Source organism: Vidua macroura, chromosome 3 (assembly GCF_024509145.1).
Source record: "Vidua macroura isolate BioBank_ID:100142 chromosome 3, ASM2450914v1, whole genome shotgun sequence".
In the NCBI taxonomy this organism is placed as follows: Eukaryota; Metazoa; Chordata; class Aves; order Passeriformes; family Viduidae; genus Vidua; species Vidua macroura.
In genome coordinates, this window is record NC_071573.1 from 19,330,994 (window position 1) to 19,357,735 (window position 26,742).

At 36.7% G+C, this 26,742-nt stretch overlaps 1 protein-coding gene across 5 annotated transcripts in view; it reads right to left on the reverse strand.

Annotated features, from left to right (window-relative positions):
• KIF6 (kinesin family member 6) overlaps positions 1–26,742 on the reverse strand; it is a 159,418-nt gene that overhangs the window by 22,522 nt on the left and 110,154 nt on the right. For all 5 annotated transcript variants that reach the window (XR_008436374.1, XR_008436373.1, XM_053973890.1 and 2 more), the window contains exon 16: positions 10,286–10,336. Coding sequence is in view for 3 of the 5 variants with exons in the window: in XM_053973890.1 (XP_053829865.1) it covers positions 10,286–10,336 (51 nt within the window). In the remaining 2 variants the exon portion in view is untranslated. The remainder of the gene's footprint in view (positions 1–10,285; positions 10,337–26,742) is intronic.

A 26,742-nucleotide genomic window follows, 5' to 3' on the forward strand; every position in this document is an offset into this window, starting at 1 on the left:
CTGCCTGCATAGAGATGAAGGTGAGCTCTGCATGAGTTGACAGTTCATATAATAAGAGTTTGTAATTTTTGGTGCTTTTTTTCTCATAAAGAAGACTGTAAGAGACATTTTAAGATACAATTATTTTATTCTAATGAAATGCCCAATTTTGGAGTACAGGAAGTAGTAAATTTTACAGCACATTCCACATGATCAAACCACACAGTACCAGAGAGAAATTGTAGCACCTGCTAACTGGATCACTATTTCAAAGCCATGTGGAAAGCATGGATGAAACACACTATTTCTAGAATGATACCAAGTGTTATCACCATAGTTTACTGCAAACTGGCAACAACCTGAAATACTCTGGCAGATTCTTGTCTACAGTCAGAAAATTTTGCAAGAAACTCTCTGTGACCCTGAACTTTATACTCTCTGGGGTGTTCATATATTTCTCAACCTGAGTGTATCCTGGAAGTCAAACTCCTAGGGATTTATTGTCTTGTGCCTCAAATAACATTGTGTCTTGCCCTCCAGCTGTACTTTTGCAGTCAAATATTTTCTTTTTTTCCACTGGATAGTCTTGTGTTTATCTGCTTAAATTTATAGTCACTTGAAGTAACCAAATTTAGAATTGACTTTAGTATCCCATTAATATATTTACTGCATTATTTATCAGCTTTAGAGCTTTTGGCAAATTCAAGCATTAGTGCTTTCAAAATGGAACATATGTTGTAAGTTCATTTTTTTTTTTAAAGGAATACCCATCTATCATTATTCAGCATCATCTTACAAGTAATTCTCCTCTTTTTCTTTATATTTCCCCTGGGCCATGTCAGCCTATGTTTGTCACTGGGCACCATGTGTGTACTCATCTTTACAAAAGCAAAATGAGTAGGCACAATGTAACTCAGGAGAAGATGAAAATATCCTAATGTATGGAGGAGTTTATATTGTGGGTTTAGAGCAATTTACTTAACCCTAATGTAATAGATTAAAAAAAAAATCAGCCAGTTTGTCATAGAATACACTGAAACACACTGTCCTATTTTCAGCATTTTACAAGTTAACGGATGTGAAGGGGATTTAAGGACATTTTGTTGCTTTTGATCACTGAATTTAGTAAAAGGGTCCATTGGTATGCTGCTTTCTTTGTTTGTTTGTTTTGTTGGTTTTTTTGGTAACATTTCATTGCTTATTGTTTTACTGGCTTAATACTGGCTCAAACTATCTTCCAATGTACACCTGGCAAACAGAACTATTTTTCCCATCTCAGTGAGTTGTTTTTCCTAAATGCAGTCACACTTTAATTCCCTCAAGTTTCTTCTTTGAAATCTATATTTTTCTTCCTGAAAATACATGGTATACAAAACAGGAGGTGTGACCTTAATGTCAGCTGCACTTAAGCCATGTAAGCTTCTGAAACCATCACAGCTAAAAATTCCCTGTTGCTTTCCAAATGTACAATTAAACTGGGGGGAAAAAAAAAGCAACAAAGCAGCTTCAAGTTTAATATGTTCCATACATGCCAGTTAATCTAGTGAAATAGTAACATAGCTGGGTCTTAGCCAGGAACCCCCTACTAACTGAGATTCTTGCCTAAACTTAACAAATTCTTTTTACCATTTGATTACATGCGATTCCTCTTGCATAATTTATCTTGTTCATAATATTAGATAAAATCATACCTGTTATGTTTGAGTGATCTTTCTCTGCCTCCCAAGAAGGGGTGTGATTTGTCATCCATAAGCTTTGAAGTTTTGTAAACATTAATTTCTACAAAATTCAAGAGTTTTCATGGAAAAAAAAATCTCTTTTCTAAGCTTTGTCATGAGACATTAGGAATACCCCATCACCAATATCCAGACTGCAGTTCAATAAGCACCACAACTTTTGTAAAGTAGTGCCTAGTCAAGAGAAAGATTTGATTGAGAATAATATAACACAACTTTCCTAAGAATAAGACACACCTAAAGGTGCTAAAGGTGCAGTCACAATGAGTGTCACAGATTACTATGCATGAACAATATACACAGGCATGGGCAGCAAAGTCTGTGCTTGCAGATCACATTTAGGAATGCAATGCACATAGCAACTGTGGGATTAATTCAATAGGCCTAGTGTTCTCTAAAAATAGGGGGTGTTTTACCTGCATTCTGCATAGAGCTGTCTGTAGACATAGAGCTGTACTATTGTTGTCAGTACAAATGCTTGTGACAATGCATAGAAGCATTTATTCTGGACTGTACACTAAATTTATAGCAATGTCATTTGAAAGAATGTTAAGGAAAAACAAGCATACATGCTTATCCTTAACTGCTTCTGTTTCAGCTGTGTATAGATATAGATGGGCCATGAAACTGATGTTTAACTTCAACTTCAAGTTAGACAATAAAGGAGGTTTTGATCTTGATTCCAGAGTGAACAGTAACCAAACAAATGTATATGGCTGTACTAGTCTGAACAATTTTGATCTTTCTGCTACTTTCATCTCAAAAGAGTAGAGAAGATGGAAAGTGCAAAGGAAAGACACATCATTATTGGTGAAATCAATAGATTATGAGCATGAGGTTGCACTATAAATTATTTCGTTTAACTCTTGGCTCAAATAAGACAAAGGATGTTAGGCTGAAGCTCCTCTATCATGGATCTGATGGTTTTTTTTCTATGCAAATAGCAGAGAAATGTGCTAAAACCCCACCTCAGTTAAGTGTAGAATAAAGACAAAAGTATTACAGAAAGTTTAGTTTCCACTCTCCCACATGGCTACTCCACTGGTCCTCTAAAACAGTTTCCTAAATGCTTTTTTAGATGTTGGTATGATGTATGAGTTTTCCAGAAAATTTCTGAAGCTACAAGGATAGGATTTAATGTCAACAGGAATGTCATTCTTTAAGAAGATTAATTTTGATGTTGTTCAGTGTTCTGACATGTGTATTAGATTAGGGCCATGTGCAACTTGGGCAGTTTTAGGGACCAGATTATGGTTTTGAGACCCTCTATCCCTACTGGCCACACTCATATCCCACATGGAGTGCCACGCTTTTGCTGGTTCTCCCATGCACATACCTGCTGGCTGCAGAACAGCTGAGCTCTGTGCTGTGCTACCAGCTCAAGAAGGAACAAGAAATACAGAGGTATCTAGGGAGTTCTCATAACTCAGTTCTTTCCTATGACCTGTGAAGGAAAGGACACTGGGCTTGATGTTCTGACAGCTGTTGGCTGAATTACACTGTAGTGTATAATGAGAAGAGACAATCTTGACCTATCCAGAAGCAATTACAACTTAACCACAAGATTCTTATCTGGAGAAGTTATATCCAACCTCTGCACATTTGTGGGATATTATTAGCTACTTGTTCCAAGTAATTATTTATTTTGATCTCAAATATGCAAACATTTTTCAGCACAGAAGGAATGAATTAATTTCCATTAGCTATTTCAGCAAAAAATAAAATGGCAGAAGTTTTTTACCAGACCTGCAGGTTATTCTGAAATGCTGGATATCACACTCACAATGGTATTTCATTATTCACCCCTTGTCCTGTCCTTTACATAATCAGCTAGACAGAAATTTCTACTCTAGGTCTGACCTTGAAAAACTCACAGAAATACAGATGTGAAAGAGCTCCATTTGTTGTTTATAGTTCATTAGATTACAGAATTTTTTATTACAGAGAGCTTTCACGGAGGAAACCTTGACTGAAACAGAATTAGTCAAGGTGCCTACACACTCACACACTGGACACAACCACTGGACATGGCAAGAAGAAAAAAGCCTACAGCACTTTAAACTTCATATTTTTCTTAGTTAAATATTTTAACTGCTATTTAGAGGCAAAAGAGAGATGTACTCAAAGATATACTGAAGATAAACAATGAAGCTTAGGCCTAGAATCTGTAGTCTGTGTGCATAGAACCAGATTTAATTTTTGCTCACTCCACCTCAAGTCCTATTTTAGAATCACAGAATCATTCTGGTTGGAAGGGACCTTGGAAGCCTGTGTTTGGTCAAACTGCTCAAGGGTGGGTGAAAACGGAACCAGATTATGTCCAGAGATATTGTGTAAACTCCATGAACAGAGATCCTGCGAACTTCTTTGATGACTTTTTCAATGTCTAACTACCCTCACAGTATCTTCATGTCTTATCTTAATAGACCAAACTAGAGAATTGAAAGCTTCATCTCTAGATTCTGTCTTGTGAGACACCAAAAGGAGTTTCTAAATAATAATACAACTCCTACTGAACTTTTCATTATTTCAGAAGAAATACTTACTACAAGAAAGCTTACAGAGACTGCAAGCTGTTCCAACAACAGAGAAATGCCAAAGTCAATGTCAAAAAGCTGAGTACTGGGTAGCTGCGCTACAAATTCATGACTCCTAATAAAAATATCACTTGATCCAAAAATGTCTTTGCTCTTTTCTGAGATCTGATCATTGGATTTGAGTGGGTCACGTGGGAAACTTAATAGGAACACACAAGTTATCTCAGAATTTTCTCTGACATCTCAGGAGGACATATTTGCAAAGACTTCCAGTAAATATCAGTATTCTCTTTCTTGAAGACAAACTGAAAGAGAAGACTCATGCCTGCCTCTAGGACCTAATCTTGGATATAGTAAATCCTGCTAAAAAAAAAAAAAATAACAGAAAAAATACAGAAAAAATAAAACTATAAACACCCTAGATGGCCTGGAGAGAAACCTGTGGAAAGAAAAGTCGGTGTGGGATTGAGGCCTGAAGGGACAGGTGGAAGAAGTATCTTCTTATTAAAACATACTCCTATAATTTTAAATTTAGTTCCTATGTAATACTGGGAAAACCTCAAAACACATTACCTAAGAAGAAACCTCAAGTACTGCGGCAAGGGCATCATTGCATCTTGTCTAGGTGCTGCTTTGAATCCACGGCTTTTTTCCTGATTGTGACCATCTTTACAGAAGAACTTGGTAAATACAAAAATAAAAAAACTCTTCAAGAGCTCATAGTTTCAGCCATAAATGATGCTGTCTTGAAGCACAAAACAGCATGCAAAACCACGAGAGTAAGCTTGTTACAGTGTGTAGCTTCACAGTTACCAAAGGATATAGTCTAACAACTTGTAATGTCCAAACAACTGCTTTTATATATTCTCAAAATTAATTGTCCCTAACTGTTTCAAGCATTTGATTCAAGACTACTTTGGTAAATATTTCTAAAAGAACCTAACATATTACAATAATTGTACAAAGGAAATTCAAAAGTATCTGTATCTTTGGCAGAGTAAAACTTGTTAAAAAAGGCAAAGTGGTACTAGTTTTGAATTTTCATATAGTTGTGCTATTGGTATCTTTGTCTTAGCAACAATGAAAAATAAATGTCCCTTTAGCAAGCACAATCTTACGAGCTTTCTGTCACTCAGAATTCCTATTTCCTTTGAAATAGACTAAAAAAATTAAATTCATCCCTAAAGAAAATGGCCTTGATGCCACTAGAGGTCATCCTAGGAATAAAAGTCAGTGTGCTGCATGCACAAGAAATACAAAAACACCACTGCTGTTTGACACTTCAAGCGCAAAGGTACAGAAGAACATAACACACACAAAGATTTTGAATCTTTCCCTTATTCTGTGACTATTGCAAACTGACTACACTGCTCTCTAGCATATTTTAGCCCTTGGATGCCTGGTAGTACTGGGGACATTGCCTTATTCCTTTCAAAAAAAACAAAAACAAAAAAAACCAAAAAAAACAAAAAAAAAAAACAAAACCCAACCAAGCAAAAAAAAACAACCAACCAACCAAAAAAAAAAAAACCAAACAACCAAAAACCAAAACAAAACAACAAAAAAACCCAAACCAAAACACAAAAAACCCAAAAAACCAAACCAAAAAAACCCAAAAAAACCCCCCCAAAAAACCAAAAAAACACCTCCTTAAAATTATGGACATGAGATTGTTTCTCTAAAGTGCTTTATTTAGCCCATACATAAGATATCATTTTTCATCACCAAGAATGATGGTCTTAAAACAGGCCATCTATTATTCTCCATGGACTATGCTGGATTTGTGTGGGAAAACACAAACTGCCAGTTTCCTCAGCTTCTGTCATTTTGTGATTGAAAACACTTGTGTCTCTTCATTTCATGGCATTAGTACAGATCAAGACTCTTCTGCTTCATATGAAAAAAGTTAAATGTCATCTCAGTTACAAGATGCAAGGCAGTGAAAGAAACCAAGCTCATTTTATTTAAATATGGATTTATTTAAAGAACAGATTAACTCTGATGCAAACCATCAGTTTGGAAGTGCTATGTGCTTTCCATTCACACAAATCACAGCAGATGAGTCCAAGACAATCATAATTATTGGACTAATTAATGTTATATATGTCTAGAAGAGGCCACAATGGTTGCAGAGAGGACTACCATACACTTCCTGAACATACCTTATAACCAGAGCAGGTACAAACCATGGTGGACCTGTATTTCTAGTGGCATGAACCACACTGGAAGGGTTCAATGACAGGTTGGATGGAACTTTGGGCAACCTAATGTAGTGAAAAATGTCCCTCCCCATGGCTTGAGGATTAAACCTCCTCTCCAACCCAAATCATTCTGTGATTCTGGGATCTGACACTGGACAACTGGGAGCAGCAGTTCCCCTTTGTAACTCTTCTGATATGCAGAAATTTGTCAGACAACATATTTGTGTCTCAGTGTCGGATATGTGGTAGTGGCAGCAGCAAAGCATTGGAGGAATCATTGCTTGAAATCCCTTCCTAAGACTGGCTGGAATATTCCTGCAGGGGTACCCTGATGCATTCATTATACAGCACTGTCTATCCTCTGTGCTGATCATGTTCATTCACTTCCAGACAAGGAAAGGTGAGTAAGCAAAATGAAACATGCTATAAAGAAACACACAGTATGGAATGAAAAAAGGCGCAGACTGATATTAACATCTTTAGAACAGCCATCTAGCTTTGAAAATGTAGGAAAAGATGGTACAGATAAAGCTGTAAAGGGAAGAAAGATAACCAGGAATTTCCCTATATTTGCTTAAAACCAAATACGTGTTACAAATCCAAATATAAAAATAACATGCCAAAATCTTTGCTCGCAGGCATTTGCCACACCAAATCAAATGCTGGTATGCATTTTCAGAAACATATCTGTTGTTTCTGACTCACCTCGTCATATTGGTTTTTATGGGGAATTAGTTTTTCAAGGGAATTTTGCTTAAAAAAGAACTTGGGAACACCTCTTTGAATAACATGAGAAATACAGAATCTTATTTCTAAAATTCAAGTTACAAAACCTGGAAAAACAAGTGGGTTTTTTATATGGTTTGGTTTAAGTTTTTTTAATAAAATATTGATAAAACTGTGCCTTAATACTGTATAAATCTGTATAAGAGATGCAAATTTCTTACAAAGACCCACGTCCTTTTTTTTTTTTAATTTTAAATAGCTTTACAAAGACAACAGAGTTGGACAGTAATTTGCTCCTAACAAACCTCCCCAGAAGTAAAAAGGTTTTGCCATCAGGCTCTGCATTTTACAGAAATACTACTTTAAAGCATCATAAGATAATGCTACACTAGAATCAAATAAAACACCAGCTTTTCTTCTAAAACACTGCAAACCCCAAGGAAAGCTTTTCTTGCCATCCTTTTCTACTGTCTTTTCCACCCTGAAGCATATTTGTGACCCAGTGTTTTTGCTGTCAATACTCAGGCAGTGTGCACATTATTTCATTTTAAATACTCCTGAAGTGCAGTTAGGCATGCAAAAGGAACTTTAAATCTGCCTAAAAATGTAGTTAAGTGTGTTACTCTGAAAGATGTTCATAAAGATAATTAAAATTATTTATTTACATAATAAGGGTTTTTTTTGCAGTTAATAAAGATGAAAGGCACACTGAGATGAATCCTTGCAAATTTACATAAAGTATTCAATGTTTCTGGTAGTGCACTGACAAACTTTGAACATCCCTTGTCTCTGATGATACCTCCCATCTATTTGAGTCCTTTTTAACTCCTAGCATGTGGTGTTTTAAAAGAGATAGCTAAGAGCAATGGGCTGGGTAGTGGTGTTTTCCTTCAAATAGAAATCTACATCTTAAGCACAGCCATAAGGGAAACAGATCTACACTCTCAAATCAGACTAGAATAGTTTCTTGAAGAGTTTTAACCATAAAATGCTGTAAGTTAAGGGAAAGACAAGAAAGGCAGCTGGAAGATGTTAACTCAACTTGGTTTCTAGTTGAAACAATGGTGTGTTTTATTTCATGTTGGGATTTCAACAGACCCTTAATTAGACTTTTGACCACACAGCTTTCATTTAAAAATATCTTGATGACATTCTGATCATCAAGAAGTTCCTGGGAGACTTGGCACCTGTTACTCTTTGAAAAAATATTCATCCAGAAAGGCAGGCAGGCAGGCAAATAATACTCCCCAACTCATAGAATAAATATTAAGTTTAAATATCCAGAGTATTTCAAATAATAATGTAAATACTGGAAAATACTTTGTGCAGTCCCGACTTAGTGAGAATAAGCAGACAGCAATGCTCAAAACAAAAAGGCAAAACCACACAGGTTGCCTGCTATGAGGTGAAATACTAATAGAATATTCACACTGTGACTGTATAGCTGGTAAAATCACTACTATGGCATTTCCTATGGACATGAAAAATTATACCTACCTATGTTATGAAAAACAGCTTAGTTATTGAAAACAGCATTTGAAACACAATTTTTCAATGTAGTAAAAAAGTCAGTGTACAAGGCCATATATTATCATTCAGATTGAAATACACATTCAGAATATACTAGTTAATTTTTCAAAACATTGAATAAGGAATTCTCATAAACAGCACTAATTTGATTTATCTTGATAAATCAAAGTGTTAAAAAATTACTAAATAGATGGTATTCAAACCTGGAGTGAATTAAAGAAAAAATTCCATGTTATTCTGAAGATAGTACCTTTAAACTGAACTTCAGAGGAGGGAAGGGGAGGGCAAGGAAGGGGAGGAGTTGGACAGGACTCAGCAATCATCTAGTCCTCTTCAGGGCTGACCAGAAGTGAAAGCATATTACTATTAAACCAGGATGCTCAAATACTTTTTAAACAGTCAGATATGGGACACTGATCACCTGTCAAGGAAGCCTGTTCTTGGTAAAGCATCTTTTCCTAATATCACATCTGAACCTCCCCTGATGCAGCTTTGAACCTTTCACATATGTCCTGTCACTGCATAACAGGAAGAAGAGACCAGCAATTCCTTCCCTTCACCTTCTCATCCTGATAAAAAATCAACTGAGTTTGATTCCTTGGCTTTATTGAAAGACAAAATTTTTTTTAGTGCTGATTTTTAAATCAAAATAAAAAAAATGATAAATGTATGAAACAATAACATCATCACCAAAGCTTGAGATGCAGGGGTAAATTCAAAACAGAAACAGTTTTCTTATTCTGAAGTAACTTACTCACCTGACTTTTGGAAGAAAAGATAGTCCCCAAATTTTCTCTCTCTTATTAACAGATAAGTGTTTTCTATGTTATGTATACATAGAAATACACATATCAGCTGCAATCTGGTCTGAGTTACCTCCATCTTTGATGTGAAGTAGGTCCATGAAGGCACATTTTGGGATTCTTCTATGGATCTAAATGAGGGGGTATCTAAACTGATTGCCCCAGCGGTTTTCTGTCAAATTTTGGCTGAAGTTTACTGTCCCCAAAGTGGAATTCTCTTATGAACACTCTTAGGCCAATTTAGTACAAAGTCAGTGAAGTCAACTTAAAGCATCTTAAACCAAATTTGGATGACTTTACACTTTTGTGAACAACTTACACAGACAATTTTAGCTTTACAGCTGTGTCAACAGAAACTGCAAGAATAACTTCTCAAATTCAATAACTAGATGTGAGAGAAATGAACTGTATATGCCTTCAGTACCTCTTGGAATGAGAAAAATTAAAAAGAATCTTAGGTTGTGGCAACATGGCTACTAGCTTAGCCTCAGGACAAATCAATGTCTGTTAATGGGAATTCAGATTAGACTAATCAGAAACCAAACTCCCAAATCTGTAAGAATCATGTATTATTTTTCTCACCACACATAAAATTAGACACCTTTTGAGTCAAAATTCAGGCAAAGTTCACATGTTCTTTGTGGCATGGACTATTGTAGATATACTGTGAAAAAAAGTCTGTCATAGAAAATGCAACCTGCCTCCCAAGCAGATTCAGCCCCGGGGAGAGAGCTTGTCCCTGTTGTATCCTATCTGAAATGTTACACTCTTACCTAGAGCTGCTCTCTGTATCTGCCTCTGAATTATCTTTCCTTTCAGATGGTCTGTAAAAGACACAAAATGCAAATAATTAGAATTCAAAATGTCAAAAATCAATGAAGTCATTGCCTATTTCCCACCATTTAAAACTCCCTGTGCTGCTGGCCAACTTTAGGGGTTTTTTGTGATCCATGGGACAAGCTGATTACTGAGTTCTGTCCTTCTCTCTACTGCAAGTAAACAAGTAGGCATGGTGTGACTCTACATATACTGAGATTTAATTGTCCAGTAAGAAAGACTGAAAATTAAGTATTTACTGTCAAGCACTTTCACAGGATAACAACCTCCTACTGCTAGATACAAAAGAAGTCCAAATGGGACCAGAGGACATATGGAATTCCAAGTATTTGTTCAAACAGACTTAAAGGCACTTACGAGATAGTAGGTCACTAGTCCACCCCTTTGCCAGTGAAAAACTAATTCCCCAAAATCCATTTTTTTTTGTCTGTCCTGCTCAGTTTTACATATCTCATGTACTAGAGCCTCTGCAAGTTCTACTGACCTAGTTCTGGGCGGGGTTACTTTTTTCAGTGGCTGGGAGGGGAGCATGGGGTTATTCTGTACTACCTCACATCATTGCTGGGGGCAGGGGAAAATGACACCCTTCTCAGGAGAAGGGTCAAGTAAACATGGCAAAAGGAGCCATCCTATATTGTCTAACATTGAGGAGGTTTTCTGTGTGAATTGTTTCTTTTCCTGTACCCTCTGTCATTAGCATTGTTGCTGTTACTGTTCATTTTCTTGTCTTATTGCTGTTTCCAGTAAATTGTTTTTATCTCAACCTACGATCTTTGCCTTTCTTACCTCCAATAATTGTCTCCATCCCACCACAGCTGAGAAGGCTAGGGGAAAATGGGGCAGTGAGAGACAGCACTGTGTGGTTTGGAGAGTCTTGGTGGGGGGCACTGAGTTGGGCAGTAACATTCCAAAATCATGGCAATTACTCAACAGGACTCACTGTGTAGATGTCATTGGTTTTCAGTCAAAAATTAACCAATTCCATTATCTCAACATTCCTAGTTAAGACTCCCATGCCTCTTATAACTCATATAACTCATTTTTATCCTTTTATCAATTTCCTACCTGATTTATGACAATGGGCCAGTTCCCAATTATTCCAAACAATAATTAGATTACCACATGGGAAGCTATTATTCAAATACATTAATGGAATCAATAAAGGAAAAACATAATCTTAAATATGGAATTTCAGCAGTAAATGTATTCTGAAGAGGGATGGGATTATGTCTCTCAAGTTTTCAAATTAAAACAATTTCTAAGCAGAGATTTATTAATAATATGTACTAAGATGTACATCTGGATACCAGTGAAAGAAAAAACCATGCTGGAGTTACTTTTTCCCCCCAGACCTGTGATTTTCTATATCATATTAGTGTGCATTTTGATTTAAAAATATAATTCTGCTTACAAATGAAGTCTTACAGAGTAAGCTAATCAGAGGCAAATCATGTCATTAAAAGGTGGCAAATGCTTAACCAGAGAATATAAAAAACCATTTAAATTCACAAGTCATGAGAATTAGATTGTTCTGTGAGCACAAAAGGACCATAACAAATTGAATTTCCCTGGAAATTATGAGTATAGTTGTTAAATATTTAGTAGCATTGTAGGAAATGCATTATTTGAAATACATGGCAGTATAACAGTCAAGTTTTGTTGTTTTGAATGTTCATAGAAAACAAACAAAAGAAAACACTCTACCTACCATTTGACAATAAAATAGAATAGTATTTTTCTGCAGAGGAAGTTTTATTCTTTTAAATTATTTTTAATTAAACCAATGACTTTTTCTGTAATTAAAGTTACCTGTAAAATTAGGAAAATGTAATATGTAAAACAATGAAAAGCCTTCAGCTACTGAGAAACAGGTTAAGTGAAGTAGCTAACTTCATCTAACCCTGCGATAAAAATAGATAAATCCTCCACCTCAGCTGTACTAACACTTGACAAAAAACACATTCAGTGAAATAAGTTGATTCCTGTAACTATAGAAAAAATACCCTTGATTACTAATTTTACTGATATAAACCAGGTTGAATTATCAACATTCTTGCTATTTGTGCTTTGAAAGTTCTATAAAGCAACTCAGTTTCAATACTCAGTGAAATGTGGTTAAACGTGCTACTTTTTCCTCAGATTGCTTTTTGCTATTCTGACTATTTAGATCCTTGTATTCTATGGCACTGTTTCAGACAGTGTGGTGTTACTCACCCAATATTGAGCCATGAGACAGCCATGAAACAATTTGTAGTAATCTTGAAACTCATTTCAATGGATCACCATTAACAGAGGTGCCTCAGAAACAATCTGTACATTTATCTTTGTGTAAGGGATCAGAAACTCTCTTAAGCACTGTGAGCTGCAAGAGGCAACTGCACTGTCATTTGAAAAAAATGGTTCCAGTAAGAACAGGCTTTTCATCAAGAGCCATCTGAAAATAAGGGTGACATACAGTTCTCAATTTTGTCAATAAATGTCCTTCTTTAATGTTGCTAAAAACAGATCATCAGCAATCTAAATGTTTTGCATTTCAAGTGGCAACGAGGCCAACGGAAAAAAGCCAAACAAGTCAATGAGAGTAAGATCAAGCAGATAGACAACAGCTTGCCATCAGTATGAAAATGTGGAAACACAAGAACATTGGGACTGGTTTTAAATTATCATAGCCAAGAGGCTTGACTTCCAATTACATAGAGTTTCCTCTGAGCACAACTGGGATAGACACCAGAGAGGCTGCAGAAGCTCTGTTTGTATTGCGAGCTTTGTCAGACCATTCAGCAGTGTGAACCTATCCCAAATGTTCTTCTCTCCCTTCACTCTAGCCTTTGTACACTTCTGCTCCATCCATGAACATGGACTATGATGTTGCAAGAAAACTTCTATTTGGCAGCTTTGTGAAAGAATGAGAAATTTGAATCAGACCACCTGTAATCGGAGAGAAACCAAAGAAAACTTCTCCACCAATTAGAAAAATAAAACTTCAGCCTTACTATTCTTCTAGCAAAAGAGTTTTCTTTTTCTTCTTTAAATAGAAATAGAAAGATGACATTTGTCCAATTCACATAGTTCAAACTGTCTTTTCAGGGCAGCAAAAACTGAACTTCATTTCCCAGAAAACTTCCTGAGGAGAAACTGAAATTGTATTATGGGAAAAGTAGACCAAACACAAGTTCAGATTTGGGGGACATGGTAGTATCATGAGGCACCTGACTATAATTCCATACCAATACTTAGCCAGACAGATATGATTTAATCTTTCGTTTTGTTTTAATCCAATTTGAAATTTGACAGTTTGTTTAGATTTCATTTGGGGAAAAAATGTTTTCACTTAGAAGCTCTTATTTTTTACAAACCCTTAAGATTTTCTGTATATGTTTTTCATTAAAGTAATCTTGTTTTGTTTTCACTATAAATACTTGTAGGGGAGAATGAATGTTTATGACCTGCTCTACTTTTCTGCCTCTGAGAACACCATTGCCCCAGTGCTAGGCTTGAAGTTCATAAGTGACAGAAGTAGGGGATGATTCCAGTACCATTGCCTGCACAAATCTTCCCATATAAACAAAAGGAAGATTTCAGTCTTAAGTACTGCCAGTTCTACAATCTTCATAAGCATAAATATATACCCAAAGAAATATGAAGAATCACATTCTCATAAAAAACCCTACCATGTCCTCTGATTCTAAGTGTAAAGTTGTGGAAGAGGTAGTGCTTAAATGTGGTTTGGAAAAATTGAATTTAAGATGTGGAGAACATCTCTCAACATATGGCTAATGATATTTTCTGAAGTTTCACCAAACAAGAAGCTAAAAATAGGTCTACAGCTGATACCAAATAATTTTTTCCAGCAGAGTCATTCTTCATCTGGAGATAACGGCCCCAATAAAATGTTGACTGCTGCAACTCCACATGTTTTGGCAACAAAAGTAGTTTTGTGGAATTTAAGAATTCACTCAGCATGCAGCCAGCTGTCATTAAGGCTGTGATAAATCTGTTGGTTTTGGCCTGCATTTCTGGAGACATGTAGGTATGGAAAAGAGATGAGCTGGTAACACAGAACTTCAGTTTTGTGACAGGAGACAAAAGCAAGGAGGGTGATGGAGAGGACAAAATGGAATAGAGAAATCTACCTAAGAGTGATGTAAAGCAGAGGAAAGTATCCCATTTGGTGACTAAATAGGACAGAATACATAACTTGAATAATATGGCTTTCCTTTAACTTCTTGTCTTTGCATTGTTCCAGACTGTTTCAAGGATCTGAAATTATCTTCCAATGTATTACAGACAAGGAATGCTTTAACCTGAAGAATATGCTTTGGGACAATACAAAAGTGAATATGTTACAATTAAAAAAAAACCCCACTGATTTAAAAAGGTGGGGTTTTTTTTGTTTTGTTTGGGTTCACATTACAGGTTTTGAAATTTCTCTTATGTTTTATTAGATCATCTATAATTATATAAGGTTATAAGACCTTATATAATTATAAGGTTTATTAGACCTTATAACTATTATAAGGTTTCAAAGATCGCTAACTCAAGAACTGACAGGCTGAAGCCTTTGTCAATGATTTCTCATTTCTTGTAATTTTTTTGTATTTTTTCTATTATTTTACATTTTTCAAGCCTGCATTTATCCTAATGCATCCTTTCATCATGGAGATCCTGAAACCTTCACACCTCAAATAGGATGCTGCAGTATGTTTCACTTTCTTTATTGTTAAATCATTTTTGGTGTTACATAAAATATCTAGCAGAACATCCTCCTATGCATCCAGGGCATCTGATTCCTGGAATTCATCCTCCAGGGATTTTGGGTACCTAATCACGCTATATGGTATTAGATGTTGTTTTTTTTTTTTTTTTTCCCTGTTTCTCACATTGCCACACCAGTCAATAATCTGGGGGTGCACAAGAAGCTGCAATGGAACACAGTTGGGACAGCTGACCCCAATTGACCAAAGGGATATTCCACAGCATGTGCCATCATATGTAGTTAAAAAAAGCTAGAGGGGACGAGAATGAAGAAGAACCATTTGGAGTGACAGTATTTGTCTTCCTGAGTCACTATTAGGAGAGAAGGAACCCTGCTTGCACACACACATTTTGCTTTACCCATTAAACTATCTTTATATAGTTTTATGAGTTTTCTTACTTTTAGTTTTCTGGTTCTTTCCCCAGGCCCACCAGAGGGGAGTGAGCAAGTGGCTGTGTGGTGCTTTTTTGCCAGCTGGGCTTAAACCATGACAGGAAATAAGTGGGGGTTTTGTTAGTAATGCAATGCCCCTATATTTGCTGTTGGACTCAGCTACCACCCAACTGTGAAAACCAATTCAATACTCTGAAACTATTAAATCTGATTCATGAAGTTGCATGTACCCACTTGAATCAGATAAGAAATCCTGCTGAATGAGCAAAAATTAAAGATGCAAATTCAGCAAATAATCACTCAGAGAGAGGGGGGAGCAATCACATAACTTCCATGAGCCTTGTACAGATATATTTTTAACTGCGTTTGAGGTTAGAGTTGTAACAGCTTACAAAGTATTCCTGAAAGTAGGAGACATTGAACCCAAGTGTAGATATTCAAATGGAGCAATTTCTCAAACTAAGAAGATTAAACAGAGATAGTTATAGGAAATCTTACCAGATGTGTTAGAATACTTTTTAAAATCTGGTGATGAAATTGTATGAGAACACAATCTATGATAAAAAGTATCTGACAAGAAAAGTCATGGAATAAAAGAAAATATTTTGTTCTAATGCAAAATCCTGCAGCACTAAGAACAAATAAACCATTCAGCCTTTCTCTGACCCAGAGAAATATTTGGGACAAATTCTGAATTTTCTTTTCAAACTTTGTCCTTCTCCAATGGCAAAAACATGTCAGTTGGCTCTACTAGGACAATGTGCAGAGACAAAGTAGTCTGCATTAGTAAACTGGCTCAACGCTATGTCTGATGGAAATGCTTTATTTTGTAATACATGGTTGGCAAAATCCCCATGTAATTTGATAGCTTCTCATTTTCAGAAAGCCCATGGTGGCATCAGGGAGGAAAACATATTATTGCAGTACTCAGGGCCTCTCTGATGCACATGCATTTTTCCAGGTATGAAACAAGGCCCTCATCAGCATTAAAAATATATGGATGACTATATACCTGAACGCCTCAGGTAACATACAGTAGAGTACAACTTGCCACAGCAAATTTCTGCCTTCTGTGTGGGTTTAAGATTTTACTGCCTCTCCTTTCTCCTCTTCCCTCTCCCCTCCCTCCATCCCAAAGTTTGCTGTCAGAGGTCAATGCCCCACAGCAGAGAATGTAGAAGGAAATGTCTGCCCATGTTCTGGTTGCCCTAGCAGCAGAATTTGGTGCATCAGCACAGGCATACCAGCAATTTAAGATGAGACACTGTCATCAACTCACCTACAATGTCTGAAATACAAGTAAACATTCTCTTTTGCCAGCTGGGAAGAAAAGATTGGAGAAAGTAACTGCCAGCAAAGAGATGGGCGAGACCATTGGGAGCAAGGAAGCTGATGATAGAACTCTGCAGTCAGAGCTCCCAGAAAGGACAACAGGTTTAGAATTTGAAGCACAGCCCCGACTTCCACAAATTCATAGTTGCAAATCATAGCCTAAGCTCAGCACATTACCAAACACACATAGAAATACACAGTTTTCCCAACATAATCTCCTTCCTTGGAATTTAAATATCCCAGATTTAAATGGATACATTTTAGTATGATGTAGGATAATGCATATTTTGAGATTACTATTTAAAATATCTGACTGGGGCATGTTTCCTTCCTTGCCATACTCAGTTGAGACAATAATATTGACAAATATTGACACATTTAATACCTTCAAGCATGATCAAATTTAAACACTGAAAGCTTATGGCATAGCAGTCTCTTCCAGTCATCGCTACAGGATGACAATGTACTTGACTTCTCAGAAAGAATTTCTTCACTGAAAAGGTGTTCAGGCATTGGGATGGAATGTCCAGGGAGGTGGTGGAGTCATCATCCCTGGGGGCATTCAAGAAAAAACTGAATATGGCACTTAGTGCAATGTTCGAGTTGAAAAGATGGTGATTGGTTAAACGTTGGACTCAATCATCTTGTGGTTCATTGAGCTACTCAATATACAGTCCTCTAAACTCTTGACCCATTTCAATGCATTTACTTCTAACCTCCATATTAAGCCTCCTCCCCTTTTTCTTCATGTTCTTGTTAATTCTGGCCAGATTACTTCTGTCCCCTCACAAGATGATGACTTACACTTTATGATTGAAGGACATTCCTGTTTATTGTTTGGCCTGCATTTCCACAGCATCCTTTATCCCAAATCCCACTTTTTTTTTTTTTTTTTTCTGATAGCCTTTCATACATTCTAGCTGCTAAAGAACAAAAAAGAAGCTTTGGTAGGGTTAAACAGCAAAACTGTACAGAAACTAACTTTATTTTCCTGCTGACATCATTCTGGACCTCTATCTTCCTCTAAGTACAAACTGTCATAGGCTACATAGGCCTTAATTGTTAAAGCGTTCCCAAGGGAATGCTTCAACACTTTTTTTAAAAATCCAGATACTCAATACTGGGACATCTAGGATAACTAACATAAACCACTAAGGGTCCTGGACTGCAGCTCAGCATCTCCTTGAAATTGGAAACAATAACCTGGATGCTTTCTGAATTTAAAAACAAATGTTTGGACCTTTATTTTCATGTCCCAAGGTTGGCTGTCAATACTTATTTCTGACTAGGCATTTTTAGCCAATCATGGATATATAGCAGCAAACACGCTCCAAGGGACTTCAGCAGAAGCACACATTATGTCTGGATACTCCATGGGGACTGGGTAGGCAGCTCAGCCAATAAAGTAGTACTTCTGTTTGTGCTGTACAAATGGCAGTTTGTTGCATTCAGGAAATAAGTGAACAGTTTTTGAGAGGGGATTTATTTGGTTTTGTTTTTCCTGGATAGCTCTCCTGAATTTAGGTATCTAAATTTCACTTAAAATCTATCTTAGATGCCAGAGTGCTATTTTAGGTATTGTCCAAAGTGAAGAAATATTCTGTTTATCTTCATATGGTAGAAAAGAAACAGAAATGAAGCACATCTGGAAACTATTGTTCTGTTGTTTATCACATCTATTTGTTCATGAATTAAATATTAAGCTGGTCCAAAAAGCATGACTGAAAAGCAATGCCATATGGATAAGGAGCCATAATCTGTGAATTTTGTGCTCTGGATGCTTATATGATTAAATGCCACTTATCTCTTGATTATTTCTTAGAAATTAATGTGAAGAGAAAGAATAAGGAAAATAGAGAAATAGCTTTGTATACAGCTCCTATCCTTTTCACATTTTCAAATATGCAAATTTAAGAAGTATAAAAAATAAATAAAGGATTCTTAAAAGCACAAACAAGAAAAGTCCAAAGGATTTTACCTCCAACAAGTTTTCTGGTAATAATACACTGGTCTCAGTTAATATTTTAAGCAAGGAGTGACTATATCAGAGTTTCAGATGAACATGGGTATTTTCTGTTACAACACTGCCTTCGTGGCTTTGTAATTTCTATGCAACAATTTGATGTCCATTTCATGACATTTCTTCTGGCCAGAGCTGTCCAACATAAAATTAAATATAGAGCTCCAGGGCTCACTTTATACTTCAGTTTCAGAAACTTAAAATTTTGCTCTTACCAAAGGAATTGTGCTGTGTAACTTCTGGTCAGATGAGACAGACTGATATTAAGAATCCGACAGATATGACACAAAATTAAAAATAAAATAAATTTTAAAAAATTACTATGCTGAAGCTGATTAGATATGCTACCATGTTTTGAGGCCATGCAGATAAACATTTCAGGGTGATGGAAACAAGTCAGAGTAAGAATGAGTGTATGACACATTTTTTGATGCACATTTACTTGTAATCTATCTAGCAAAGCTTTAAGAAGTGACTCCTTGCGTGTCAGACACACGCTAGCAACCCAGTAAAATCTGAAATAGCTTCCTGTGAAGATACAACATATATTCACTGTTGTAGATGAGCCCGAGACTGCTTCTTGAATTGCTCAGCAATTTAAAAGACAACCTGATTATATATAAGTGGTATAATGATGTAATCAGATCAGAACAGACATCTTCCCTCAACCTTAAAAAAAGTGCATGACAAAATCTTCATATTACAGCTATTTGCTGTTGATTGCATTCCTTCTGCAGCATTCACAACCAACTGTAGCGACATTACATGATTTAGGAACTAGTTTGATTAGAAAAAAACAGCTATTGTCTTTTAGTATGTGTAGGTCTATATGCCTATGCTACAAGTCTGCATGAATGCTGCCTAGATGAGATACTATGAAAAACAAATTTCTCTTTCTGTGCTCAGGAAGGAATATCAGTCTTGGACAGTACTACTCTGAATAAGCGGAGATCTACTTCTCTAAAATGTGAAGGTTTGATTTTTCACTGTTAAAATTTCTGGCCATCCAATACTAAAGACTTAAATGACTTGGATGCAGGACTTGAGGGAAGACTAAGTTTACTGATGACACTAAATTGGGATGAGCTATTGGCTCCCTTGAGGGCAGAGAGCCCCTGCAGAGAGACCTTGACAAATTAGAGAGATGGGCAATCACCCACTAGATGAAGTTCAATAAGGGAAAGTGCTGGATTCTGTACCTGGCGTGGGGCAAACCTGGCTGTCTTATATGGTAGGGAATGAGAGGCTGGAGAGCAGTGCTGCAGAAAGGGAACTCGGCTCTTGGTCTGTGGTAACTTGAAAATGAGTCAGCAGTGCCCTGGCAGCCAGGAGGGCCAAGCACGCCCTGGGAGCATCAGACACGGCATAGGGAGAGGTTTAGGTTGGATATCAGGAAAAGATTCTTCACCCAGAGAGTGGGTAGGCACTGGAACATGCTCCCCAGGGAAGTAGTCACAGCTTCAAACCTCACAGAGTTTAAGAAGCATTTGGACAATGCTCTCAGGCACATGGTTGTCACTCTTGGGGTTGTCCTGTGCAGGGCCAGGAGTTGGTCTCAATAATCCTGATGGGTCGCTTCCAAGTCAGTATATTCATGATTCAAGTCAGTGATTCTATGATCAAGAAAAACTTTTTGTACAAAAGATTGTAGGATTTAACACACACCTCATAATATAGCATCAACTGTCACCTAACATTTTTTCTTTAAAAGAGCAAATTTAATAGATTGACATAAGAACATACTATAGCCTGATAAATAGCCCAATAAAACAGCAAAATGCAGCATAGCAATCTAGCAATGACTCTATTTTCAGTCAAAAGACAACTTGCAGTATTTTTCCAAGTTTATAGTCAAAGCTTGATTAAATCCAATGAGCCTGGTCAATTGGTTTTAGTTATTCTAGTGAAACCTTAAGTAAAAAATGTTTACTTGGTTTCTTCCTGAGCATAACTTTTTCCCCTGAAAATAGTTGTAAAGAACAGAACATCATTTGTAATAATTAGAAAATGATTCCTACATATGTACATTCCAACTTAGAGCCAAAGAAAACATTAACATCTTGGGCCTGGAGTGACTGTTACACTAATAAGGTTCTTCTGTTTAAAGAATAGCACACCAGGGGAGCATAATAGAGCTGTTCAAATGAGTCTGTTCGGTTTGGTATTTTCTGAATAAGTCATTTGACAAATCATGTTTTCTCATTCTGAGGAACCATTCAGAATACGCACTGTAACCCTGGGGCATTGCCTATTGTTTGAAAGTAAAAACAAACATATGCAAGCGACTCTGAAACAACGGACAATATTTAGTATCGCCATTAACATATGCATTTCCCCCTGAAGCCAAAAGACTTCTACTTTCTGAAATAGGTTTGCTGAGTGCTGCTGCAAGGACGACTTTATATTACCAAAGATGGTATCCTCTTCTTATGAGGAGGACCAGAAAAAAGAGAAAGGTCTCAGCAAAGCTACTAGAACTGCCTGGTTCTCTTACCAGTCTCATTTACACCAGATCAGATAAGAAAAATCCTACACCAGCTAAGGAACGAGGAAGATAGAGCAATGACATGTGTCCTTCTCTCTTTTCTGAAAATGGCCAGAGCATGACTGTGCTGCAGCAGCAGCAGCAGAACAGACACAGCTCTGGCACAGCTACCATAAATGTAGGTGTACCTCTGAAGGGAGAGAGCCTGCACCACCCACATGCTGGACATGTCAGCCTCACAATAAGCCCGATTTTGCTGTTCTCCTTGGGGTTAGGGTTATGCTTAGGGTTAAGGCAGAGGAAACTTGAAAGTCCAGAGATCAGGGACAGTGCACAGGAAAAGGTCTGCCAAGGGGACCATGGCAATAAAACAACATTGCTCCATCCATACCTTACACAGTGAAAATTCTCACATGCTGGGTATCTATGCCTAAGAAAATAGTCATTTTTTCTGACAAAATTAGGGAAAGGCTTAAAAAAACCAAAATGCTTTTGAAAATATCTCCTTTCCAGAGTATCGGTTCTCTGGAAATAATTCGCTCTCTGGTTTCAAGATTTAAATTTCTTTACGGAAAGAAAATACTTCCTTTGCAGAAAATAAATGAAATATTGCAATTTCAAAGAGGAACAATTCAGCAAGCCTTGGTCTATTACTTGCAATTCATGGCATCCCATGCAATTTCATTGTTTTCCCCTTGGTGAATTTTTTTTTTTTTTTCATAAACATGTAGTATATAGATATCCTCTCCTGTCTTGTCATTTGACTCCATTGCCAGATTCTGGGGTTTCAGTAAGGCTAATTTTAAGAGGAAAAATTACAAACACTCAGAAAAGGAGATTTGAGGAAATAAAATGCAATTCTAAAAAAAAAAAGAAAATTTGGAAATAGAGAGCTGACAAGGAAATAGACCAGGATGAAATTAAGGGCTGTGAAAAGGACCAAAACTTTCCCAAACTAACCTCACTGAAGTTGTAAAATCAGGAAAAAAAATAAAACAGGAAGACAGAAAAGACAGGAGGAGAAGAATTGAATGAAATTACCTGACTAATCTAAAAAAATTTAAAAATTGTCACGGAAGGGAAAACAATAAAAAGACATGGGATGCCATGAAGTGCAAGGATATGGACCAAAACAGAAAAGAAAGCATTACAAACACTCGGGGAAGGAGCTATGATCAAATAAAATGCAATTGAAAAAAATTAGAAAATTTGGAAATTTAGTGATAACAAGCAAATGGACCAGGATGAAATGAGTTACAGTGAAAAGGAACAAATCTTACCTAAATAAACCTCACTGAAGTTGCAAATCAGGGGAAAAAAAATCAGAGAAGATAACAGAAGAGACAGGAGAAGAATTGAATGAAATGACCTGCCTAATTTAAAAACATTAGAAAATCTTCACCGATGGAAAAACAATCAAAAGGCATGGGATGCCATGAAGTGCAGGGATATGGAGCAAAGCTTACTGAGATGATGCTCATTAAAATCTTGCAAACAGAAAAGAAAATGTTACAAACACTCTGGAAAGAAGATAGGATCAAATAAAATGCAAATCAAAAAAATAAGAAGATTTGGAACTGGAGTGATGCCAGGCAAATGGACCGGGATGAAATGAGTTGCAGTGAAAAGAACCAAATCTTACCTAAACTAACTTCATTGCAGTTGAAATATCTGATGAAAATATCAATAAGAAATCAGAAAAGACAGGAAAAGAATTTAATGAAATGATCTGCCTAATGTAAAAAATAAAAATAAATCTTCACTGAAGGGAAAACAATCAAATGGCATAGGATGCCATGAAGTGCAGGGATATGGAGCAAATCTTACCATGATGATTCTTATTGAAACTACAATATTTCATTTCCTTTTCTGAAAGGAAGAGTTCTTGTGATTTCAATGAGGACAAATTTAGTAGGGTTTGATTCTTTTCTTTGCCCTTTATACATCCCATGCCTTTTTATTGTTTTATCTTTGTTTTACCTTTTTTTTCCATTTCTTTCAATGAATTTTGTCTCTTGTTTCTTCTTTTAACTTCAGTCCCTTATGTTTTATTTGGTATCATTTTGGTAGGTTTTGGAGCATTGTATTTATAAAGGAACATCCCACTTCCCAAAGATTGCTCAACAGGTTTGTTCTTGGTGCAATTTATGTTCCAGGCAACTGGGCAAGAAGCTGCTTTTGCTGCTGCACTTAGAGTTAGGGTTACAGTTTGTGTTGAGAAAACCATAGAGCCTTAAAGTCCATGGACATTGCAACTAGAAAAGGCATGCCAACCCCAACATTGCTCTCTTCACACCTTGGCACCACCCACAAGATGGAAATTCACCTTGAAAAATTCTTATTTTTCTGCTCCGCTTAGGGTTAAGCCTGAAAAAGCCACAAAACCCAGAGCTCCAGGGACACTGCAGCTCCAATAGGCATGCCAAGGGGAGCATGGTGCTGCCCCAACATTGCTCCCTCACATCTTCCTTTTTGGCACCTCCCTCATGTCTTGATCTTCAAGCTTGGAAAATGCTGATTTTCCCTGCTCTGGTCAGGGTTAGGACCTATAACATGTACAATGCCTACTGTAAGTATAACAAAGACAGACTTTCTCTACTGTTTCCAGAAAGGGATAGTAACACTTCACAGGCTTTTATAATAGACTTTATAGTTTTGGCTGGTTCTCTTTCTTATTTGCACATCTTACTATCAGCTTTCTGGGGACTCAATTCAGCTAAAAGTATTATTATATTATAAATTACCTAGTCATAGGTTTTTTAGAATTACACAGCAAACAACGGCACTACTTCAAGACAATTTTAGCCTTGCTCACTTGGCAGAAACTTTTGAGATTCTAAAAAAAATTTCACATGAATCAAAATATGATCTGTTGATTACGAACAAGGTTGTTAATTGATTACTCTCACTATGAACACAGTGAAAAAGCAAACAGACAAAAAATCATTAACATGAACCTTTCACTGAAGTGCTAGCAAGAAAGAAAAATACAATCCCATCTCTCTGCTTTATATTATGATCCAATTGGATGCTCAAAGGACAAGAAAATAGGTTGTGAAAATGTCCATCACAGCATTCAGTCTGCCCCAATAGGATAGTAACCAATTACCTGCCAGGCCTGTGTGAAAGTCATGACACCAATTCTGCCTTACAGCACCTTGAGAGAGATCTTCCAGAACACACTGTGAAAGACCATGCCATTTTAGATTATACTGTACAGATCCATGGTTAACTAGGCCATAGGAATCATGCCTGAAGTGGTAGAAAAAGAACCTGGACAGAATCAGGATGAAAGTAAGCTATTTTTCATGATGGAAAGAAGGAAATATGTCAAAACTGAAGAATTTGTAACCAAACAGAAAAAGAAGATGTAGCATCCTACAAAGCAAAGTAAATTACATTTCTAACAAAGAAGAAACTGCAGATGGTGACAAAGTAGTTAAGAAAATAATATCTTTAGAAACTCAGCTGTTTTCTGTGTTTTCAATTCCTTGCTTCTAAAAATCAAAGGGTAACATTAAAAAAAAAATAGATTCCAAGACTGCTGTCATAATGGCACAAAACTTAGATATTTATGCAAAACAAACACACGTAGGAACTTGTTTTTTTCAGCATTAAGTTGCCAAATAATTGGGCCAAGAAATTAAGGAGAAAGATTCTGAAGACTGTGTCAGTCATGCTGAATGGCTTCATCTTTAACAGCTACTACTATTTTTGGTAGACACATAAACATGCCTCGTTTATTACAAAACTGCTTTGAAACTGACCTGCAGATCAGAAACAGACTGGGGCTTCTAGGCACTGGGCCACACTGAATAACATCCCAGCTGGGAAATTACATCTGGGGGACTGTTTGTCCCCATGGCCTGTTTTCTCTTCTGTTTTTCTCACAGATGGCTGCAGGTTTTGCAGACTAATGTGCTTTGTTATGTTAGGTATAAGCCACATCACTCAGGAGTAAGCAACATAGTTATACACCTGAGAATCACAGTTACACACCTGACATGAAGTATGGAAGAAATAATGTTTGTGTACTATTTTCTGATACAACTTGTGTCCTGATACCAAGACTGCTCTCTGTTAAGTGAGAGAGGACATCTGTAACGTACAGCCAGCATTCCAGGAGAAAAGAAATCAGCGGAAACTATGTGTATTGAAGTTTTAATTTTCCATATATCCTAGTTCAGGACAGAAGTGGCGAAGCAGCAGGCAGGCAGGCTTTTTTGCTCAGAGAGCTTCCAGTCTACATGGATGTGTTTTTGTCAAATCTCCTACTTCTCATAATAAACTATTGTCTCAACTTCTAGATCACTAATCTGGCTGTTCATCTGGAATTTCTCAGGTACTGAGCAATCCAGCTAGGGATGTTGAACACATAAATCATGGTACATGCAGCCTGACACCGAACTGGCTTTGAAGAAGGCACACACAGTACACCTGATAGAGAATGTGCTGAATGAGCTGCACAGCATGTGCTGCACCAGGTGCCCATTTGCACTGGGTGGGATAGGGCTCAGAGCAAACTGTTCAAGTGGAAGATGACCCTGCCCATGGTAGGAGGGTTGGAACTGATGACCCCTAAGGTGTCTTCCAATCCAAACCATACAAAAATTCTATGACTCTACAGCTAATGCTTGTTGCCCTTGATCAACTAAGACAACAATAAAGATAAATGTGGAAATCTTTTCAGAATCTTCTTTTCAATCCATACACAAGTATTGCGTAGAGATAGATAGATATTGCGTAGAGAAGACTGACCTCAGCTACAATTTTTCCTTAGTGAGGATTACAAGATTTCAAGTTGCATGGATTTTAAAGGTCTCTGTGGAGAATACAAGCTACCTGAAGAATGAAATGCTGTGGAAAGACATTACTGACTTATCTGCTCATTAAATCTGCATACAGAATTAATTTATTTAGGAGTTGTTTGCATCTCATTTGAACCATATTTTTTGTGGAATGTAACCTTTCTTCTTGAAGTTTCTCAATCCCTTTTAAAACCAAATCTTACCATTTTTCTTCTACACTAGTCATTTCCAGTAAAATTTGCTGAGCACATATAAGTTTTCATAACTATTTGATAGTTTTTGGAATTACACTAGAACATTGAATTAAATCAGCAACTAGGAAGTCACGATGTTTATTTCCATAAAAGAATAAGTATCTCAGAATATTACACTAAAGAATGGAATGCATTTCAAAGCACTTTCTTATAGTAGCCTCACTTCATTCATGGCTGAAACAATGTCCAGTAAGTTAATGTCTGTTACTTAGAACATTTATATTACTGTAAATAAATAGATAATACTACCAATACTATTAAGTTTTAAGAAAGCAGAGCATAGATTTTGATGGGTTTTCTCTGCATCTAGCAAATCATCACAGCTTTTTAATTTCATCTAGGTTC